This window comes from Hyposmocoma kahamanoa, unplaced genomic scaffold, assembly GCF_003589595.1.
Source record: "Hyposmocoma kahamanoa isolate Upper Pololo Valley unplaced genomic scaffold, ASM358959v1 80, whole genome shotgun sequence".
Classification (NCBI taxonomy): domain Eukaryota; kingdom Metazoa; phylum Arthropoda; class Insecta; order Lepidoptera; family Cosmopterigidae; genus Hyposmocoma; species Hyposmocoma kahamanoa.
Genome location: NW_020654051.1, coordinates 3,308,049 through 3,328,068, shown reverse-complemented (window position 1 = coordinate 3,328,068; position 20,020 = coordinate 3,308,049). Strand labels below are relative to the sequence as shown.

The following is a 20,020-nucleotide window of genomic DNA, read 5'->3' as shown; positions in this document are numbered from 1 at the left end:
CGCTGAATATGTATGTTATGAATTAAAAAACACCACATATTTATGTACATAATTATAACATATTGAAAGGAAACGTGATATTGTGAATGTTTATGATTTGTAGTGACTGTGATTTGTGATATAAAAAGGAATGATTCGATGGTTCATATAGAATTATAGAGTAATGGCACAATTGTATAGATAGAGTCAATGAGGATGGAAATGTGGGAATAGTTTCATTCGGCATACTTAATCTGATTATAATGTTAAAAAAAGGATTAAAAGTGGTAAGAATACCGACCCAGTATAAGATAAATGGTCCCAATTCCAACCTGTTCGCTGCGTTATTATTTTAGTTTCATTCATTCATTCATTTATTTGACACACATTTCAATAGTTTGTTCTCTTGTTCGAATAACCATAAATACAAATAAACACGTCTACTATTTGATGTCATTTTTTAAACACCTAGCGAACGCTTCAATTTTATAATGAAAGGCGCTTGTGACGACCTGCGGGTCGTGAAGCTACGCAACGTGAGTGCAACTCGAGATTATGGGAATGTGTGCGTTCGTATAAGGCGCGCGACAGGCGTGCACACATAAAAGAGTTACACTATTTGTCTTGCCAGGGATGACCTACGGCTTTGAGACATGGTCACTTACTATGGTCCTCATAATAAAGCTCAATGTTACTTAACGAGCTATGGAGCGAGCTATGCTCGGCATTTCTCTACGTGATCGAATGAGAAATGAGGAGATCCGTAGAAGAACGAAAGTCACCGACATAGCTCAAAGGAATCCGCAAGTTGAAGTGGTAATGGGCAGGGCACATAGCTCGTAGAACTGGCTGCCTTTGGGGCAGAAAGGTTCTCGAATGAAGACCACGAACCGAAAGGCGTTCAGTGGGAAGGCCTCCTCCTAGATGGACGGATGCCCTGGTAAGGGCGGCGGGTAACCGATGGATGCTCGTCGCGTCCGATCGGCAAGTCTGGCAATGTTTGGGGGAGGCCTACGTTTAGCAGTGGACGTCTTCTGGCTGATATGATGACTACTTGTCTTGTTATACTATGTTTGTAGTCTCTGGGAGAAAAGCATGATAATATCATGGATCAATAACTCGAGAGGGCTGCTAGTCGCGATACAAGACCGCGTAGTCGGGTATTTAGTACCTATTGGTACACCAGATGTCGCGACTAGTACCGAATAGCTATTTTTGTAATTAATTAATTTTATGTTGATGAGCTGCAAATTATCAAAGCTACCCTAATTCCTAATGATAACAAACAATTCAACTAGATGGTGCTTAATGCATTGATTTTTATGGATACTACCGGCTATTCTTTTTATTTGTTTATGATTAACGTCATCTACCTATATTAGTAAGCGTTAATATATAAATTAGTTTTTAACACAGTGCCATGTATTAACACGCATATTTGTCAAAGTTCAGAAAGTAATTTTAGCTCATAGTCAGTATTTGAATTATATTACAAGAAAAAAACTGACTACGTACATTTGATATTAAAGAGGAATTAACTACTTTTTGGTTAGCGCCATCTAGATCTAAGACGGAAGTTTGATCTTTTAAGATATTAGCAGAGAGAGATTAGCATATCTTGAGTTATATACATTATATATATATATATATACACACAACTGAGAAAATAATAAACACAAAGTATAGTACGAAACAAAGCTAATACAGCGTTCTTAAGGTCCGTAGAATTTTGTCATATTATTTACCACATGCTTTTTTAATCATTTTTGTCACTTCCCTATTTATCGAATTATGACACTATTATTGCGACTGCGATGTGTTTGATGGTAAAGACGTTTACGTATTGTCTATGTTTATATCTGGTGCCCGCGAATTCCTAGAATAAGTACTAACATACTGTACAACTTATTATTTACTTTTGTGAGTAAAAGTAGCCTATGTTCTCTCTTAAGTCCCATCTATTTCTATAACAACATTTTACAAGTGTAATATCATTGCTAACATTCATCAAAATTGGTTCAGCGGTTATCTTAGGCCCAATTTACATTGCGATGGAAAGGAATAGAAGCGAATTTTTGTAACAAAATTGTATATAGCAAAATGAACATTATATCAATTTTGTAAGGTACAAATTTGATACGAGGCAAGAAACAAGTCGCGTTTTCCGACGATTTCTTGCACATGCTCGGGAATGCTCGCGCATTCGCGGGAATTTCCGCAGCTGACATCAAACGCCGCCGATATACGATAGCCTCAAGGATCAGTCGTGAGATAGCTCGCGAATGCTCGAGCATTCCATCCAACGTGCGCGCCCTCTCGCGCAGCAAGGCGAAATTGACGCTTCCATTCCGCGCCAATGTAAATTGAGCCTTGTGCATTTGTCCAAGGATACGACATAAGACGTACTATCTGGTTTATGGCAAATATTGATCCGACAATCAACTGAGGTTGTAACAAGAGACTGTAGTCTAGTTCGCATACAGGCACACGATATAAATACGTGGGGCGCACTATAAGTTCCCGGAATGAATAAGAAAAAAATACTTTAGATGGTCAATTAATTTATTGTTTCTCAAAATATTCTCCGTTAGCGTTAATGCTCTTTTTCATACGAATGAACCAATTTTGAAAACATTTGTGCCAGGTGATGAAAATCGTTGACCATGTAACTGGTTCTCAATTTTTGGAAATAAATAAAAGTCACAAGGTGCCAGGTCGGGACTGTACGCGGTATGGCTCATAAGGTCAACGTTGTTCACCTTCAAAAATTCATTTGTCTGTAAGGCCATGTGAGAACTGGCATTATCGTGGTGCAAGATGATACGGCGTTTACGGGTATTTTTACGGAGTTTGTCAATAACTTCCGGCAAACAAATAGTCGTGTACCAATCACTATTCACGGTACAACGATTCTCCAAAGCAACAGTAGCCACGTGTCCAGTTTTATTAAAAAAAGAAGCAATCATCCGCTTAAAGGCACTTTGCACGCGCGCCACTTTGGTTGGTTTCGACTCACCTCGAAAGGCCCATACGCTCGATTGCTGCTTTGTTTTGGAATCGTAACTATAAATCCATGTTTCGTCACCTGTTACTATGTCCCACACCAAATTTGACGCCCCTACATTGAATCTGGTAAGCATGGCATTAACCAAGGGACGCGATCCATTTTTGAGCCTCTATGTAAGGTATAGGTATTAAGCTCTAGTAAAGTGTGCAGTGGCGAAGGGCCTGTCTAATACGATTGCAATTGACTTACTTGAAAAGTGTAGTATAGTTTGTCTATTTTGAAGACGGAGTAAAATGACATTTGCAGGGTTGCCAGTTATCACAAAATTTTAGATAGATTGTGAAAGAAAGTAAAATATTGCCAAAAACGTTTGAATTGTGAAAGTTACGACGCTCTAATGACTATTAATTGCATTATTCCATTTTATTGTTATTTTGACAGTTAGATTCAACTCCCACTGGCGCAGAGTCGAAGCATCGCGTCGCGTCCTGTTTTTCAACTACAACGCCTGGCGACGCGCGACGACGCCCGCATTAGTGCGCCCGGATCACAGTGTGGTCGGCGTCCGACGCCTCACTGCGCCTAAGTAATCGCTCGACTTCAACCAAATGTCGACGCGCGAATGCGCGTGTCGTCACGCGTTTCTAGATTTCCATAGAACAAATTTGTACCTTAATAATGGGAAAATAGAGATGAATATGCTATAGGCGAAAAACACGACGCGTCGCGACGCTTCGGCTCTGCGCCAGTGTGAGTTGATCCTTAATCTGCTAGTATCGAAATGGTTTTTTATTCATATACACTTAACGAGGAACGAGCCTGTCACTTAATTATTTGTATTGAATTATAATAAAATACTTTAAAATATGTGTCTCCTCTATATTTTTAATACGCATTAACTTACGAAAATTGTCAATTCAAATGAACCTGTGCCCAGCAGTTGAACGAATAATGGGCCTATGATGATTCAAATTAGAAGTATCGATAGAATATTTATCGACTGCAATCACTAGGTACTTGCAAGCAGGCAACACTTGCGCAATAAACTAATTTTATTCTGTATTAAAAAAGGACAGACTGTAGTAGACATTGATCGGCAAATGTTTTTGCACTGTAGCATTAGCTGTTTACCATCCACATGGGTTAAAATAATCTTTATTTCATAGGTAAGCAAAATACAGATAGGCAAACTAAATGTAATTATAACTACAAATTTAATTTTGCTAGGAAAGTAGTTTATAATTAAATTTATTTGTACTAGTAGCTAGTTAAACTCATATGCAAAATGTAGTGTAACTACAAATTACTTTGTAGTTTTTAATATTGAAAGAACATAGCCCGGAATTTTGTATTCTTAGTTAAATGGCGCTTGTGCCAATTTAAAAGGCCAAATTGACTTAACTTTTATAATCATATTTACCAACAATTTAGTATTTTAGAGTACTTATATATGCGTGGTGTAAAACAAGAAAACTATGCGACAGTTTTAATTCATCCGCGCCTTAGGTAGCAGGAAGAGGGGGAAGGGGAGGGGATGCATACCGTCACTTGATTTTTCACTTTAAATTACAGACCAAATTTAACGGAATGAACGCAGTTGAATTACACACGCGTAATTTTGTTTTGACATGACAGCAATAGAATGCCTTGTGAAAGAGTGTCCGATTACTGCCACCAAGCAGTAATATTAGTATTACTGCATTCCGGTTTAGAAGGCTACAAGAGTACTGGTGAAATTACAGCCACACGAGACTTGTCAGTAGCAGTGCCCCAACCTTTTTGTGATTTAAAGCTCTGAGTGGCACTGCAACTGGTATGGACAGGCGTGTCGCTTGCCATCAGGCGCGAGAGTGGTTCGTTCCCTCACTTGATTAAAAAAAGTGCGACGCTAGTTGACGGTTTTAATGTATTATAATTGTATTTCTCGTAAGGGACACGCGCTAATGTGTGTGTGTGTGTGTGTGTGTGTAGATCTAGGGTTAGATTAAATCGAGAAAGTTGGCCCGGCCTTTTTTCCTACTATTTTTATTAGAGCTTTAAATCACAAAGATTATTACTGTTGGTACTCCGTGAACTCAGTGACGTTTGAAGCGTGAAATGCGCTTGTGTAGAATATCTTTTTCATTTATTGAAATATTTTTTATTATACCAAGTGACGATATGAACTAGTCGTGCGCCTGTTGGTAAGCGACACGCCTATTCATAACAGTTGCAGTGCCACTCAGAGCTTTAAATCGCAAAGATTTAAGGGGCACTGCCACTGCGCCTGTCAACCTGTGACTAAGTTGACAAGCCTCATGTGCCTGTAATTTCACCAGTACACTTCAAAACCGAAACGCAGTCATGAAGTATGTTATGCTAACATATTTGATAAGGAAGCCAACCAGTCCTCGTGGCCTTCCATTCGGTCTATTACTTTGGATATGTTACGTTTCTTGGAAAAGGTGTTTTTAGTTCTAGTTTTAACATTTTAATTTATAAGTGGCAGTTGAATACAACGGTATTATTAGATGCTGTTAGAATTAAAAGTTTTTGTCTATATGTGTATTTTAATTCCATATAAGTTGAAAACGTTGATTTTTATAGACTGAAAGTTGCTGTTAACTGTTAGAGATGTTGTTTTGGTTATTCTTTAAAAATAAATTTGTTGCGCAGTACTGTCTTAGTTTTATTTTTATACTTTATGTTTAAAGCGCTTCGTAAACGATCAAATAATTTGTCAAATTTTACGTGTTTTTCAAACTTTTTGATCGTCTGCGGTCGTGTTTGATGCGTTTGTCAAATAATCTACGTTTGACAAATATGTTTGAAGGTATGATGGCATGTTTGTCAAAGCAAACTTCAGTTGTCGCCCATATGTTCACCTTGCTAGTTTTCGTATAGTAATCTGGTTCTGTGCGCAATATTACTTATAACAAATTTTCGTGGACATGTTTTTCTCTTAATTTCAACCATTTCCTATAGCAACGTATATTTCTCAGGATTTAAATAATAAAATAAAACCTAAACCTAAAAAAAAGGTTTGTTTGAAAAAACAAAAATATACGCGATTTAAATCCGGAAAAATAGTTTCATTTCCTATGTATAACAATCGCGAAAACGTAAGAACTCGAAACGTATATTTCTTTTTTTCTTAATACATAGTGCTAGAGTTAATGCCAGAAACGCTTTATCTATTGAATAATAGATAAAGCGTTGGTAAGTTAAGGTAAGTTGGTAGCGTAAATGGTTGAACTCATTGCACAAATAACAAAGAGATATGACTAATTCTTTGTATGAACTATAGGTACGTTACGTATGAGTGAGAGCTACAGGGAAGTCTGTCAAACTTGTTTGATGGTCTATTTGATAGTTTGCGACATTGTTTGAAGAAACCGTAAAGGTTGAAGCATAAATTTGACAAATTATTTGATCGTGTACGGGCCGATTATTGACCCCTTCCGATCACTGTATACATTGTTTATGAAAACGATCGTGCAATAGTACCTATTAGCGTATAGTGTTCGAAGTTACCTTGACGTACAGATGACTGGAACAAATTGGTAGTAATGCTACATACAATTAAATATTTTTTAAGTTTATTAAATGTCACGTTGTTTGACCACCAATTATTTTTGTGAAATTACTCCACTAGATTGTTATAATTCTGTACATTGTAATTATTAATACAAATATACCTTTACATCTACCGAATCCCGTAAATCGTAGCAATGTTAGTATGTATATTTTAAATTATATAATGTATACAAGTGTGGAGGGGGTTGAACGGAATGTTGCTTCCCAATATCGAGGTAGATGGTGCGAATCTTGTAGTGCCGTGTACCTAAACTCGTATGTACGAGAGTCATGCCAAAGAAAAATAGATTTTCAAAAATTATAAAATTTATTATTTATGGTATCGATTTTTTCAAAGTATTCACCGTGAACACGTATACACTTTTTCATTCGTCTAAACCACTATGAAAATATCGATGACCACTCTTCTTTAGACATCTCAGAAATCTCCAAGTTATATGCAGCCGAGGCATTTTCTTTGCTTTCAAACCGCTTGCCTTTTAATTTTTAGAAAGAGGTAAAAATCACGATGAATCACAAACAATCAAATCAAGGTGCTAAGGTCAGGGGAATATGGCGGGTGAGGCAGGATAGATACATTTTTAAAATGAAAATAGTCGAGTGTTCTGGTAGAAGAGTGCGGAGCGGTGTCGTCGTGATGCCAGAGGAGGTGCCGGATTCCTGACTTCAGCCGCTTGTCACACCAAGCTGACAATACTTTTGGGGCACAAACTGTTATATACCATTCGGAGTTAACTGTATTTGATCCTCTAGCACTACAGTAGATGGGACCATCATGCAGAAAAATGAGGCGACCATTTGTTTCTGTGTGCTTCGTGTACGACGACATTTCATGGGCGTCGGCTTATCTTCAAAGCACCATTCAGTAGACTGTCGCTTTGTTTCAGGATCATAGTCTTAGAATAATAACGCATAGAAACCTAGTCCGCACACGCTAAGTGAAGCAAATTGAAGCGCGCCCAATGGGCCTACACGAGCGGGCGGGCCTTCAGTGCTCAAGGTCAACTTGCACCGCGAACAGCTCAAGAATTTTAGCTAAAAATGACGAAATGTGCGGTAAATGAGTGTAAAAATACGTCAGACAAACATAAAATAGATACTAACATCACATTCCACAAGGAAGTAACGCGTTTCAACTTGTATTTTTATATAAATATTCACTAAAACCGAAAATTAACCTACTACTAAAACTAGCCTACATGAATTTGATTTTTGTCTCACCTGTGACAGTTCGTTTGATATGAAACTATCATTCTATGCGTTATTATTCTAAGATCATAGTTATATAACCATGTTTCGTCACCTGTCAGTATATCATAAACGTCTTTTTTCTCGCCAGTGTCGAATTTATCTATCATAAATTTGCACCAATCCACGCGACGTTCTTTCAGCGTTAAGTTTGTGCAGAACCCATATCGAACAACGCTTATGGAGAGACAGTTGTCCATGAATAATAGTTTGCAATGCTGCTGATCCAATGCCCAGTTCTCGCTCAAGCTCTTCATATGTAGTTCGTCGGTTTTCACGAATTACTTTTTCGACAGCTTGAACGTTTTCTTGAGTAGTCACGGTTGGTGGCAGACCTGACTTCGCCTCATCTTCAAAGCTTCCCCGTGCTCTTTTAAATTCAGCAAACCAATTGAAAACTGTAGCTCGTGTACAAGCAGTATCACCAAAAGTTGTGGCTAAAAGTTCAAAACATTCTTGCGGATTTAAACTTTTTTTGTAGTCATAATAAATCATAACACGAAAATCACGTCGACAGAGCTGCATTGTTGCGAACAAAATTCCCGCCAGATTGTCTCCAAAAAAAATAAATAAATAAAAATAAAAAGAATTCGATTTAAGACGTTCCATTTTGAAATTTATTAGCAAATAACCGGCTTTACGACGGTATATAACTTGCCAGTATCAAACAAATGATTAAAGAGTATCTGGGATTCGCTCTGGATCTTTTGGAGGGAAAAGTGTCGTTTTTATTTTGACTTTCAATTATTTTGTGAAATCTAGTTTAAAGTGGAATAGGATAGTGCTATTGTGCCTTAATCGAAGATGAAAACGCGAAATTATACGAATCTCGAACTAGAATACCCGTATCGGCCTGTTTTAAGGAATCCCGAGTCAATCCAACCACGCCGCCTCAAATTGCCTATCCTCTTTGTGGCGGCCATATTTACAGAAACATAATTAAACTTCATGTTTAGGCTGATGGCTTTGCCAAAGCCTTAATAAATTTAAAAAAATAATTAAAGAGTATCTAAGTTCTTTTGGCATGACCCTCGTAAATATTATATGTAAAGTCATAGGAGTTTAATTTCTAAGTTATGTAATTGTTAAGTACTTGTAGCAAAGCCTTTTGCTAATGGTGAAGAAAAACATCGTTATGGAACCCTTCGTAAATTTAAGAATGTGTTAACAACACATTCTTAAATGAATGACGTATTAAATAAATTGATACAATCGAAATTTTATACAAAAAGCGTCTGTGTTGGTGGAGTTCGTTAAAGTACTCGACTCTTTCAAGTCACAGAACAGAAAATACAGAATACAAAACATTTTTTTGTTTCAAGTCATTGACTTACAATTATATGGACGTCGGGTCGGCGCTAAAAAGTGTCCTGGTCCGAACTTATAGGGCGTTAAAATCGTATACAGAGCGTCATTCACGCTTTAGTCTTCGCGTTTGTTCGACTGACAGCGAAGCAAGCAAAATTAGACAGTACTGCGATGATATTACAATTTAAATTCAACTTTTTAGCTTTTTCATATTCCTTTACATGTTTACTACGTTTAAATAGGTTGACTTGGGACATTTTTTTCGTGGTTTTTGTATTAGACCCGTCGTCAATTTTTTTGTAAGTCAATGTTTCAAGTAGATAATATGAGCCGTTCAGACAAGTCCCATGTGTTTGTAATTTCAGTTATTTATTTATTATATGGACAACAAAACAGATAACAATCAAATTACATTGATACAAATTAAATATGATATAACAAAGTTCTGTACTACATTGTAACCCTACTTATGTTGACACATCATTCTAAAGTAACGAGAAAGAAGTACTGAAAAAAATAGCTGATAATTTACTTATTTACTGGGTTTACTATTTAGGAATGGGTGAAAATCTATACAAGTGCAAGTTGATTTAGTACCCGTTTAAATACTCTGGATATTGGGTCAAAAATGTCCAAATCGATGTTTTTCTTCAAAACCGGTACATAGTAATGCTGACATTACTGCTTGGCGGCAGAAACAAGTAAGGTGGCAGTACTTCCCTGGACGAACTCTATCACAAGGATATCTGTTGCTATTAATATTCTATATAAAAAAAAGTTTTAAGATACTAACGTAATTTCATTTCGTATACTTAGGTTATCAACTGCGTAAAACTACATGTTCTATGGCGAGAATGTCTCTGCCCGCTAGTCAGTTAAAACATTCCACAGTTGACAGAATCAGTTGATAATTAGTACGTTCAATACATGACGTATGTACATAAATAGTATTACATGTATGACATTATTGTAGTATCATTTAGCAAGCAAATGCCGCCAGCGTCGACGTCGGTGTTTCTCAGTCAATTATGGTACTTCATCTTATCAATATCTCTTCAACTTGATTTTTTGAGACTAAACGTTATTATTGTTATAAAGACATCCAGGATTTTTAATGTTAGTGTTTAGGTATTCGCAATTATGTAAATTGACGTCATATTTAGTAGTTTATAAAAAAATCTTTTAGGTGGAAATATTGAAATCGGTAAGTGTTTATTATTGTTGTATTATTCTTATTTAACTTGACAAATAATTACGTAAGCTGAGCTTTAAAATACAGACTTTTAGGTTCAAACTGTTAAACGTCAAAGTTGACACTAAAAATTAAAATTCAACTTTATGTGCTTTTACGATAAGATCGAGCCAAATCCAAAGTATCAAACTTTTAGGTAGTTTTGACAGCACTTACTGTCTTATAGTGCAGTGAGCTTAGAGGATGGAAAAGGTAGTGTGTTGTCGACCATATAAATACACGGAATTAGACCTGCCGTGTTTCCGATCCGACACGCGATTATTCCCACATGATCCCTAAAATTTGATACACCGTCAGTTTGAAATTGCAACTGATCCCCTCCACATTTTGCAACTCTCAACTCTCATTGTATTTGTAAGGTAAGTACAGTCAAAAGAAAAAGAAGTTTTGAAATGAAAGTTAATACAGTTATATGTACAAGTCAGTACAGTTAATGTTGTTCATTTCTAACAAACTAAATAAAATACAGTACAACCCTCAAATACATTTTCTTGACTGTACCACAGTACCTACCAAAAATAAACTTGTAAGTAGCAGAGTATCAGGTAGGAATAAAATATTAATATTTATTCTTGATCCCCTGTATTGGGGATCCGATGGGAATAGATAATAATTTAAAATAAAACAGATCTCCAGGGGATCGCTTTTATGGTATCAGATGGGAATCAGTCCACGCGCCCGACCCGCACCCGCTCTCTCTGTCCTTTAGAGTGAAATTTAAAAGCGTAAAAGTTGATATATCGTCGATATTGGCTGTTCTTGACAGTCGTTTTATACCTGGAACAAATTATCCAGGGTCCATTCGATCGAACCGCAAATGAGGATATTCTCATAAAAACATTTACGACATAATGTTTTGTATTTCATTGAACAGATTTAAGGTAAGGATCTACAACAAACTACGTACTGAATATAGTATTAATGATGAGGCTTAGTGGTCTGGTGGGCAGACTCTGCCTGCAAAGCCTTGGGTCGCGAGTTCACATCCCGGTTAATTAGTTTTTTTCTTTAGTCTTGTGTACAAATTTGTTTAACCTATGGTTTAACTATTCGGTTTTGGTTCAAACATTTGTTTATATTATATATTTAACCCTTTTGGCCCATATTATTATTATATTCGGTACTTGTTGTTTATAGAATGGTTTTTTTTCTGTATGTAATAACAGTTTGTATCGAAATAAAAAAAACTATTTAAACGGGTCACTACCACGGATTTTGGTCATCCAAGTACGCAGAAGCTGTATAGTATAAAGTTTTTATTTAAATATTTTTTTGACATTTTTCAATATGGCTGCCACACAAACTTTTTCGGCGGCAGATAAAAAATTGTTCTAATTCGACTGCAACTCAGCCTGTGGGGCTCTCTATGGCGTTTAATAACAATTGCATTCAAAATTTACTTTTTGCCATTTCTCAATATGGCCGCCATTAAAGAGCTATGTTAATTTTGTAAAAAAGTCATACGTGCCGAGGCCGTAGGCCGAGGTCTAGCGGAGGGCGTATACGGAGGCTCTATTATGAGTACAAGATCTCACAATTTTTCAAAATGTAAAGCATACTTCCTGATGTAGTGGAAATGAGATACTTATAGCGTTGTTGTATCTCGATCGTCTCTTTGTTAGATTCTTTTTTCTTGGAAGTTACGCCAAAGTGAAGTATGTAGGGAAAAAAATGCCAGACAATCACACCAAATTTCTAGACTCAAATTATGGAATTTCCTGTACTATGTGTATCAGAGTAACAATAACTCTGAGGGCAATACCCGGAATACTCTAATCAGAACAAACTTAAAAATGTTTGTTTGACAAATTGATTCAAATCGGGAATCGAATCTGGAAACTGGAACCTCTTCATCAAGCGCCCATAGTACTAGTCGCTAATGCTACCGAAGAGCATAAGCACAACCCGTAATCTGAACCTCAAAACGCGCCGTAGGCCGAACCCGACCTCACCTACAGCGAGGTATAAGGCTCGTATTTATTATAATTGTGGTTTTTCCTTTCTTTCATATTGTAATGTAATTTAATTTTAATCAGTTACTTTTAAATAATATTGTACGCCTTAACTGGTAGACTATAAATAGAGTACAAACCAATGTAATATTTTAAGACTATGTAATTGCCTAGGTATAATTATGAATTAAATGTATTTTTATTCTTATTCTTATCAACTGTAATATTATTATAGAAGCGTATACTTACATTGCCCCGTAAATTAATTTGTGAGTTTGTAAAGTCGCCTGTCAAGAACAACCAGTTTATTTTTATTCCTCGTATTAATGTCATGTTCATCACAATTTAAAAAGAATACTAATCTTGTATATTTAATTTTCACCTCACTAGCTCGGAAAGGCTTTCTTTCTTATTAGAAATCTACGCGCAAAAGCGTTTTTTCCGCGTTGAAAAGATTTTTGTCATTCGAACTTGACGATGGACTGTGGGTGTATCTTTCGATAAAAAAATAATAATGACATGTTCAATTATACAACGTAACTACAACATTATTTTATGTAATATAAATGTGTTGATATATTTTATTCTTATTGTTGTTGACATTAAATTGATAACGATAATTAATTTTGTTTATTAAATTATTTTCTTATAGTTCAACTGTTTTTCTTTCATCTACCATTTTCCTCGCTATATTGAGGTGAAAAGTTGTGTGTTTCGCTCGTCAGCAAAGTTGTTTTGCGTCTCGTGATTTGCTGGCATCAAATATCAACTTTGCAGCCTATTATAACAAATCACTATTTTCTTAAATGTACTCTGAAGCCAGTGTAAAAATGTTAATTTTTAAAAATTTCTCTCAAATACACTCTTGGGCCCAGATTGTAAATTGCCCTAACCGTACGTTAATGCCATGTCCGTTAGACCTTAACATATTGTTACCCTCTGTGTAATATGTATAAATGTACTTAATAGTAAATGTGTATTTGTCGCAGTGCTGCTGAAAATGGTACACAATACAATTCAGATTGTACTCGACAACGTTGGACGACACGTAACGGTAAGTTAAACCCGGCTTGTATGTGTATATTACACCGTGCCGCGGCCGGGCCGTGCTTCGGTCGTGCGCCGGCCGTGACACACGGTCAAATATCTCTAAATATGCTTTTGTATGACCTTCATGTTAGACCGGGCCGAGTCCGTGACACGGCCGAGGTACAGTCGGGACACGGCGTCGAGTATTATTCCCCGGTTTCAAGCCTGCCCGATCGCGACACGTAGGTAGTCAACGTTGACTATAGTGGTAGTGGACAGCGCAAGCTCTAAATGCCCTAATCATCTATTAAACCTTTGTAGAGCGTGGCAAATTCTCTTTCGGATTCTCGTTTTCTCCAGGCAGGATGTACACATTATATTCTTTTTCTAGTTTCAATTTGTGTCTGGAATCTTCATCATCAAGAGCTATTGCAATTAGCTGCCAACTCAAGGTGTGAAAATTGCATTAATGACACAACCTTGTCACTCAAGAGAAAAATGGTAAATAACAAAAAGACACAGTGGAAACGACATAGCACTGTGACATCCAGGAGCCGGCACGGTGTAGACCAAGCCAATCAATGTTTACCCTCATATTGTACATGTCCCACTATTGGGCACTTTTCCCTCAAGGAATGGAGATATCTACGGATACAGATTAATTATCGGTAACACGGTTGACCACGTACCACCGTGGTCAACCACAACAAATTGCTTTTGAATAAAATTTAGTAGAACAGATAATGTAAGTGGTAAGATATTGGAAAGAAGCATACATCTTTGCTCAAACAAAGCTAATGATTCAGCTGCTTCGTTAAATCACAGCAATAGTATGAAGTGGTTTTTATTTACGACATCAATTCATTGTACATGCTCAACCACAATCAAATTGCTTTTAAATCAAAACTAAATTGTTTCGTCGGACTAACCTAATAAGACCTAAAATAGTGTTTTGGTGTTGAAAACGTAAAGAACGAGACAAAACTTAAGGTTTATAATGAGAATGAAAGAGACATCAAAGTAAAGAATGCTTGCGTTTGTAGTGAGTGAACAGTTTCATACAAGAGTAGGTATGCTTGTAAACCTTTTTATTTGAGTTATACATTGATTCTTGTAAAGTTTATCATAGTTTTATCAGTGTCATTATATATTATTTTATAACCATGTCGACGATAGACGACCGTTGTTCTTATATGATTGTTAATGCCTTGGTAAGTTGTTTTGTTTTTAAGTAATTTCTGTAAGGTTACAAATGAACACTAGTTATTAGACATAATGAAATTTCAAAGATGGGGTTTACCGGACTCTCCTGCCATCCACACATCTCGTTGTTAGTTTTTATTAGGAATATTAACACCTTGCACCATATAATGGTAGTACCTACTAACATGTTTTAGGTATATAGGTAAGACGTATCTTGTCACTAAATACTTATAATTACTTTTAATGAATTTTTAAACGACAAATAAGTAAATAAAATGGATAGCTAACACGGTGACGATGTTTTGGATGGTAAAGATGAGGCCAAATGAGCGTAATTTTGTGAGTTGTGAGCAGTGTTGCCAGAGTTTTGCGAAGTTAAGTTGCGCCAAGTAGCCGATATTCGTCCAAGCCAGTGTTATCAATTAATTATTTAAAATCCATAAAAATCAAAGAAAGCAGAGTTGAAATTTCCCACATGTAGAAATACTCAAACCCCGAACGAGTCGTTTAAAATTGTTCCTATTCTCCATGTACAACTTCATTCCTCACAAAATCCCCACTCAAGTTTGTAATTCCCCCGACATTTTCTTAAGTAACCTAAAATCGCCTTTTCTTATTTAAAATATAGACGAGACCCATCGAAATAGCCTAATTGGCGAAAAATCGCCTAATCTGGCACCACTGGTTGTGAGTGGCGTTTTTGCGTTCGTAGTTTTCGTTACTTTACGCCAAATCAACGTATTTTATTCAGTTGCTTTTTTTAAGCGTTTTTATGGGCGTTTGTGTCATATAATTAAGGGTATTGTCTAAAGATGTGTTAAGTCGTTGCACGATAGGATATACTTTATCCGATCATATAAAATCCTGAAAATAGGCTAAAATAAAGTCAAATTAATTATTCAAGATTATAATATCTAATTTTGTATTTAATTCTGATATGGAGATATTTCTTTTTAAATACTACGTAGAACCTACTGAATTTTGGTTTCCAGCTGAAGCCCTATAGTTATCGAATTTGAATTTTAAATGTCTGTATTCAGATATAAAAAAATATAAGGCTATTACAAAAATGAACTTATTCTAAATTTGTAATAATACATGAGGTTAATTGTTACTTAGGCTGACTCACCTTTTCGCACATCTAAACATGATACATAAATGATATTTTATTGTGAGGATATTTAACTATTTATTTTTTTAGTGACGTGAATGTTACTTCTGTGTACTTCTTTTGTGTGAGCATTACCTATAATAAGAATCAGTCGAAATACATATTTGTATAATAACACATGAAACAATATGAATACTATGTGATCGTACAATTTAAATAACACTTACTGATATTTGCTGACGATGAGTTTCCGCACAGCCTATAGATTTTAAATTCACATTTGTACCAAAATTTGCAAAGTGCTCAGCGGGTTAGGCTCCATTTAGGTACATTGCGGCGAAATGGAATGGAAGCGTCAATTTCGCCTCGCTGCGCGAGATGGCGCCAGCGGTCTCTGGTATGCATCGGCATTCCCGAAAGTGCTCGGGCATTCCAGCGACTGTGCCTTGAGGCTATAGTATTTCGTTGACGTTTAACGTCACTGCGTCTGCCTTCGCGCTACCAGCAACTGCGGAATTCTCGCGAATGCGCGAGCATTCTGCGAGAATTCCGCGGAAGACGCGCGATGTGAATGTAAAAAAGTATTTTGAAGTTTTCACTTTCCATGCTCTTAAAGTACGCAATATAGCCTTACGTAGCAGGAGTCAAGTTCATCATTACCCCTAGGGTGCATAGTTTTTTAATTTACTTCGAGGGACCTAGATAAAGTCAAACAGCCAGTACTTGCTCTAGTTTGTGCCTAAAGGTAAAATTTCAATAAGTGAAACAATATAATTACAACTAAAACAAGACTTAACAATCATTCTTAAAAAGTAACTTCTTAAAATATAGGTGAAGTAGTAAATTAACCTAGTCTCATAGAAATCGCTGCGCTGCGAAACATTTTCATTACGAAAATGTAACGTTTTAAGACTACGCTTAGTTTTAGATCCGTGTCTTTTTCGCATAGACGGTGGCGCCATATTATGTTCCCGACCGCGTTAGTGCGATTGTGTATGGACCATTTTAGTGACGTAGCACTTAAGAGTGGTTACACATGGCGAATTTAAACAGCGATGCAAACGCGCGAATGCATCGATGCAATCGCCTATAAACCGCAAGTGTAGCGATGCAATCGCGCGTTTGTATCGATGTAGTCACGCGTTTGCATCGCTGCTTAAATTCGCCGTGTGTAACAACTCTTAATCTTCCTAAAGACACTCATGATCGCCGAAGGTCGTTAATCGTGGCGTATTGTTGCGTTTGTTGTATCTGTGTCTGGTTGGAAACGTTCAGAATTTTGGTTCGAGATTATGTTGTAGGTACAGCGTAAACGATTGAAATAAATATTTTTTTTCTCGCAATTGAAGTGAAAAGTAAACTTGTCACCTCAGGACTAAAAACCAATATAATCCCTCGGAGTAATAGACACTAGTAACAGTGGCTAACCACCTCGGTATATATTGGCTCATTTTACTCCCTCGATAAAAATATACTTTTATATGGCAACTATCAAACATGCATTGTAGATTCTGTCTGATCTTTGTGTAAATTACTTTGCAATGTCGGAGTTATTTACAATAGAGATTAGATGACGGATTATACCAGTTACTATATACATAACTATGTAAAGTTCGATAAGTAACATATTGATAATAAACTGTGTAAATATTTTCACGGAGAATCCACGAACAAGAGTAAGACTTAAAACCTTCAAGACTTTCTATGTTTGCATCATAAAAATTACAACCACAAATATCATTAATTACCTGTACAACATATAGAATTGTTACGTCATGGAATTAGTATTCATAAGTCTGTGTCAAATAGGTCTAGCAGTGTTTGCTAGACTCTTCTTTATGACTGCAAGATCAAAGCGGGAACGACAGACTCTCCCACAGACCATCAGAAACCAGCAAATCGAGAGTGGTACTAATTTGTTTTTCTAGACTCGTTTATATCTTCCTTGTTTATACATTTTGGAAAGCTTAACAGTATCTATAAGGAAACATGCAAACCATCGTCAATACGGGTTGAGTTGATCACCACTAGAAAGCTAGCTGTGTAATTTCGATAACTGAGAGCTTCCGGCGGTTACTGTCTCCAAGTAGAAGACAACCATCAGATGCCATAAATTCAATATCATTAGTTCAGTTTAGAGATTCTATCAAGGCTCTCTCGTAGACTGACCGTAGACTCTACGGAGTCTCGTAGAACGGTGTCTGCCTCAGTGCCTGCGTGCGGATTAAGTGTAGAGCGAACAGAGGGCGTTGACACTGTCTTAGAATGTAACGTAGTCTCGATGGGATAAAAAAGAGATTTGAGCCAATGCATGGAGGGATCTACTGAGATATATTCATATAAGATAATACTTGAGAAGCGTTTCTCTGTCAATACTTTCAACCAGTCTTGATCATAGATGGTTCGACCGTCTATGACATTTTTTACGCCATGTGTCGCGATTATCAGCGAGCGTTTTTTATTTATGATGGTAAACGAACTCATTATTATACAATGAGCAGACAACAAGCTTTCTATACCTTCTCATCGCACTGATTTTTTGTCTAATTCTTTTACCCTTCATGCAATTCGTCTTTGGAACGCGCTCCCGCTCCGTGTAAGACAAGCTCAGACCAAATTATCTTTCAAGCGCATGTTGCGCAAGCATCTGTTTGACAATTGTCAAAATTAAGACACTGTATAATGTTGCTTTGGGTACATATATCATATTATTTATTATTATAATATATATATGTAAGTTTATTATGTATGTATAATAAGTATGTTTATAGTATGTTATTTATTTATACCATACAAATTATCGATTAGTTTTCTAGTATATTGTTCTTCTTGTTTAAGTGTAGCACCAACCTATTGTTTTTTTTTTCTGTTTGGCCCAATGGTTGACTGGCAGAGAATGCTTTATGGCATTAAGTCCGCCATTTGTACTTCAGTGTATTGTACAATAAAGTTTAAATAAATAAATGAATAAACATGTAAATTTATTTATTTATTCAAGGAAAACAAACAGTTTCAACTATTTAATAAAAATAGGCCTTGAAACATGAAGCCAATTACAGGTTTCCACCTATAGTTTCAGACAAATCAAACTCGGGCATTAACAAAACAAACTATAAACATTATTTGTTAACAACATGCACTCACTTAAATATAACAACCCAATACCTGCGACACATATTATTCAATAAAATTAAATAGAACGTCGTCGGTGAATTTACGTATTAGCGCATCAACATTACAATTGAGTATGTCTATCAACATCCAGGTCATGATTACTCAGCACACTATCCAAGCTCTTGCTAGCTCAACACAGAAAAATGTTTTGACTATAATTGGTTCTCGCTAAGGGAACTGTAATAGGGTGATTGTGTCTCATAGAACCCGTAGGTACATTTAACGAAATATCACCCAATAGATAGATAATAAGAAAGTAAGTGATTGGAAAATGGTTTATCCCAGAATCCCGAAGAAGAGAGTCCAGAAAAGCAGAATGGCGACGAAGATGTTAGCCGCAAGGGCAACGTCACGTATGCCATCGACGACGTGCCGCCATGGTACCTCTGCATCTTCATGGCTTTACAGGTTAGATGTGAAATGGTTTTTATTACTAGAATGTTTCAGCGACTATCAATGACAGTACAGTAGGGGAGAGAGGGGCTGAACGTTCCCATTTTCAAAGAACTTGAAGTTTTATACTGAAAATTAAGGATTTGATTTTAAACATGAGGAAATATTGAACAAATGTTTTTCGCTTTTTGTAATACTATAGTCACTTCTACTAATATCTCAATAGTCTTTGTCATAAAGGCAAATTTTCGACAAATTTCGGAGCGGAAAGCTGGGCGCGTTGTTTCGCCTTTGAGGCAAATTGTTCCGTCTAGATTATGACAGGATAACAAAGAGTTTTTTAAATAAAAGAACCTTTTTATAATTGTATGTATGTAATGTTTATACTATGCATAACGAACTTAAAAAAAAACAACTACATCCTTATTCATCAGTAATTAATCATCGCTCATTTCTTCAGCTGAATCACAGTTGAGACACACATAAGTGACTCTATCGCCTTGTCTAAATATTTGACATGAGCCTGTTTGTAGTTTCCACAGACCAAGTGGTAGTTTCGCATCCTTAAAAAAAAGTAAAAAATTGTCATAAGAGTTTTAAGTATGACTGCAGGTCAATTGAGGAAGTTGTTCCTAAGAACAACCAGACCTTCGACAGAGGAACTTTTTTTGGTGTTTTACGAAGACTGACATACTGGCATAGTAATAAAAATAAATAAAATAAAATGAATCTTTCAGTAATACAATTACTTTAACATGAACAGTGAATGGTACCTCCTATTAAGCTTA

At 36.3% G+C, this 20,020-nt stretch overlaps 1 protein-coding gene across 6 annotated transcripts in view; it reads left to right on the top strand.

Moving 5' to 3' along the window:
• Positions 1-13,316: 13,316 nt before the first annotated feature.
• Positions 13,317-20,020, top strand: part of LOC113233806 (solute carrier family 23 member 2) — a 71,555-nt gene continuing 64,851 nt past the window's right edge. For 4 of the 6 annotated variants that reach the window (XM_026469017.1, XM_026469016.1, XM_026469012.1 and 1 more), the window contains exons 1-2: positions 13,317-13,376; positions 19,125-19,247. In XM_026469017.1, coding sequence (XP_026324802.1) covers positions 13,323-13,376; positions 19,125-19,247 — 177 coding nt within the window. In that variant the 5' untranslated portion in view covers positions 13,317-13,322. Of the gene's footprint in view, positions 13,377-13,802; positions 13,853-14,533; positions 14,563-19,124; positions 19,248-20,020 lie in introns of those variants that run through there. The other 2 variants (XM_026469014.1, XM_026469013.1) reach the window with 2 other exon arrangements.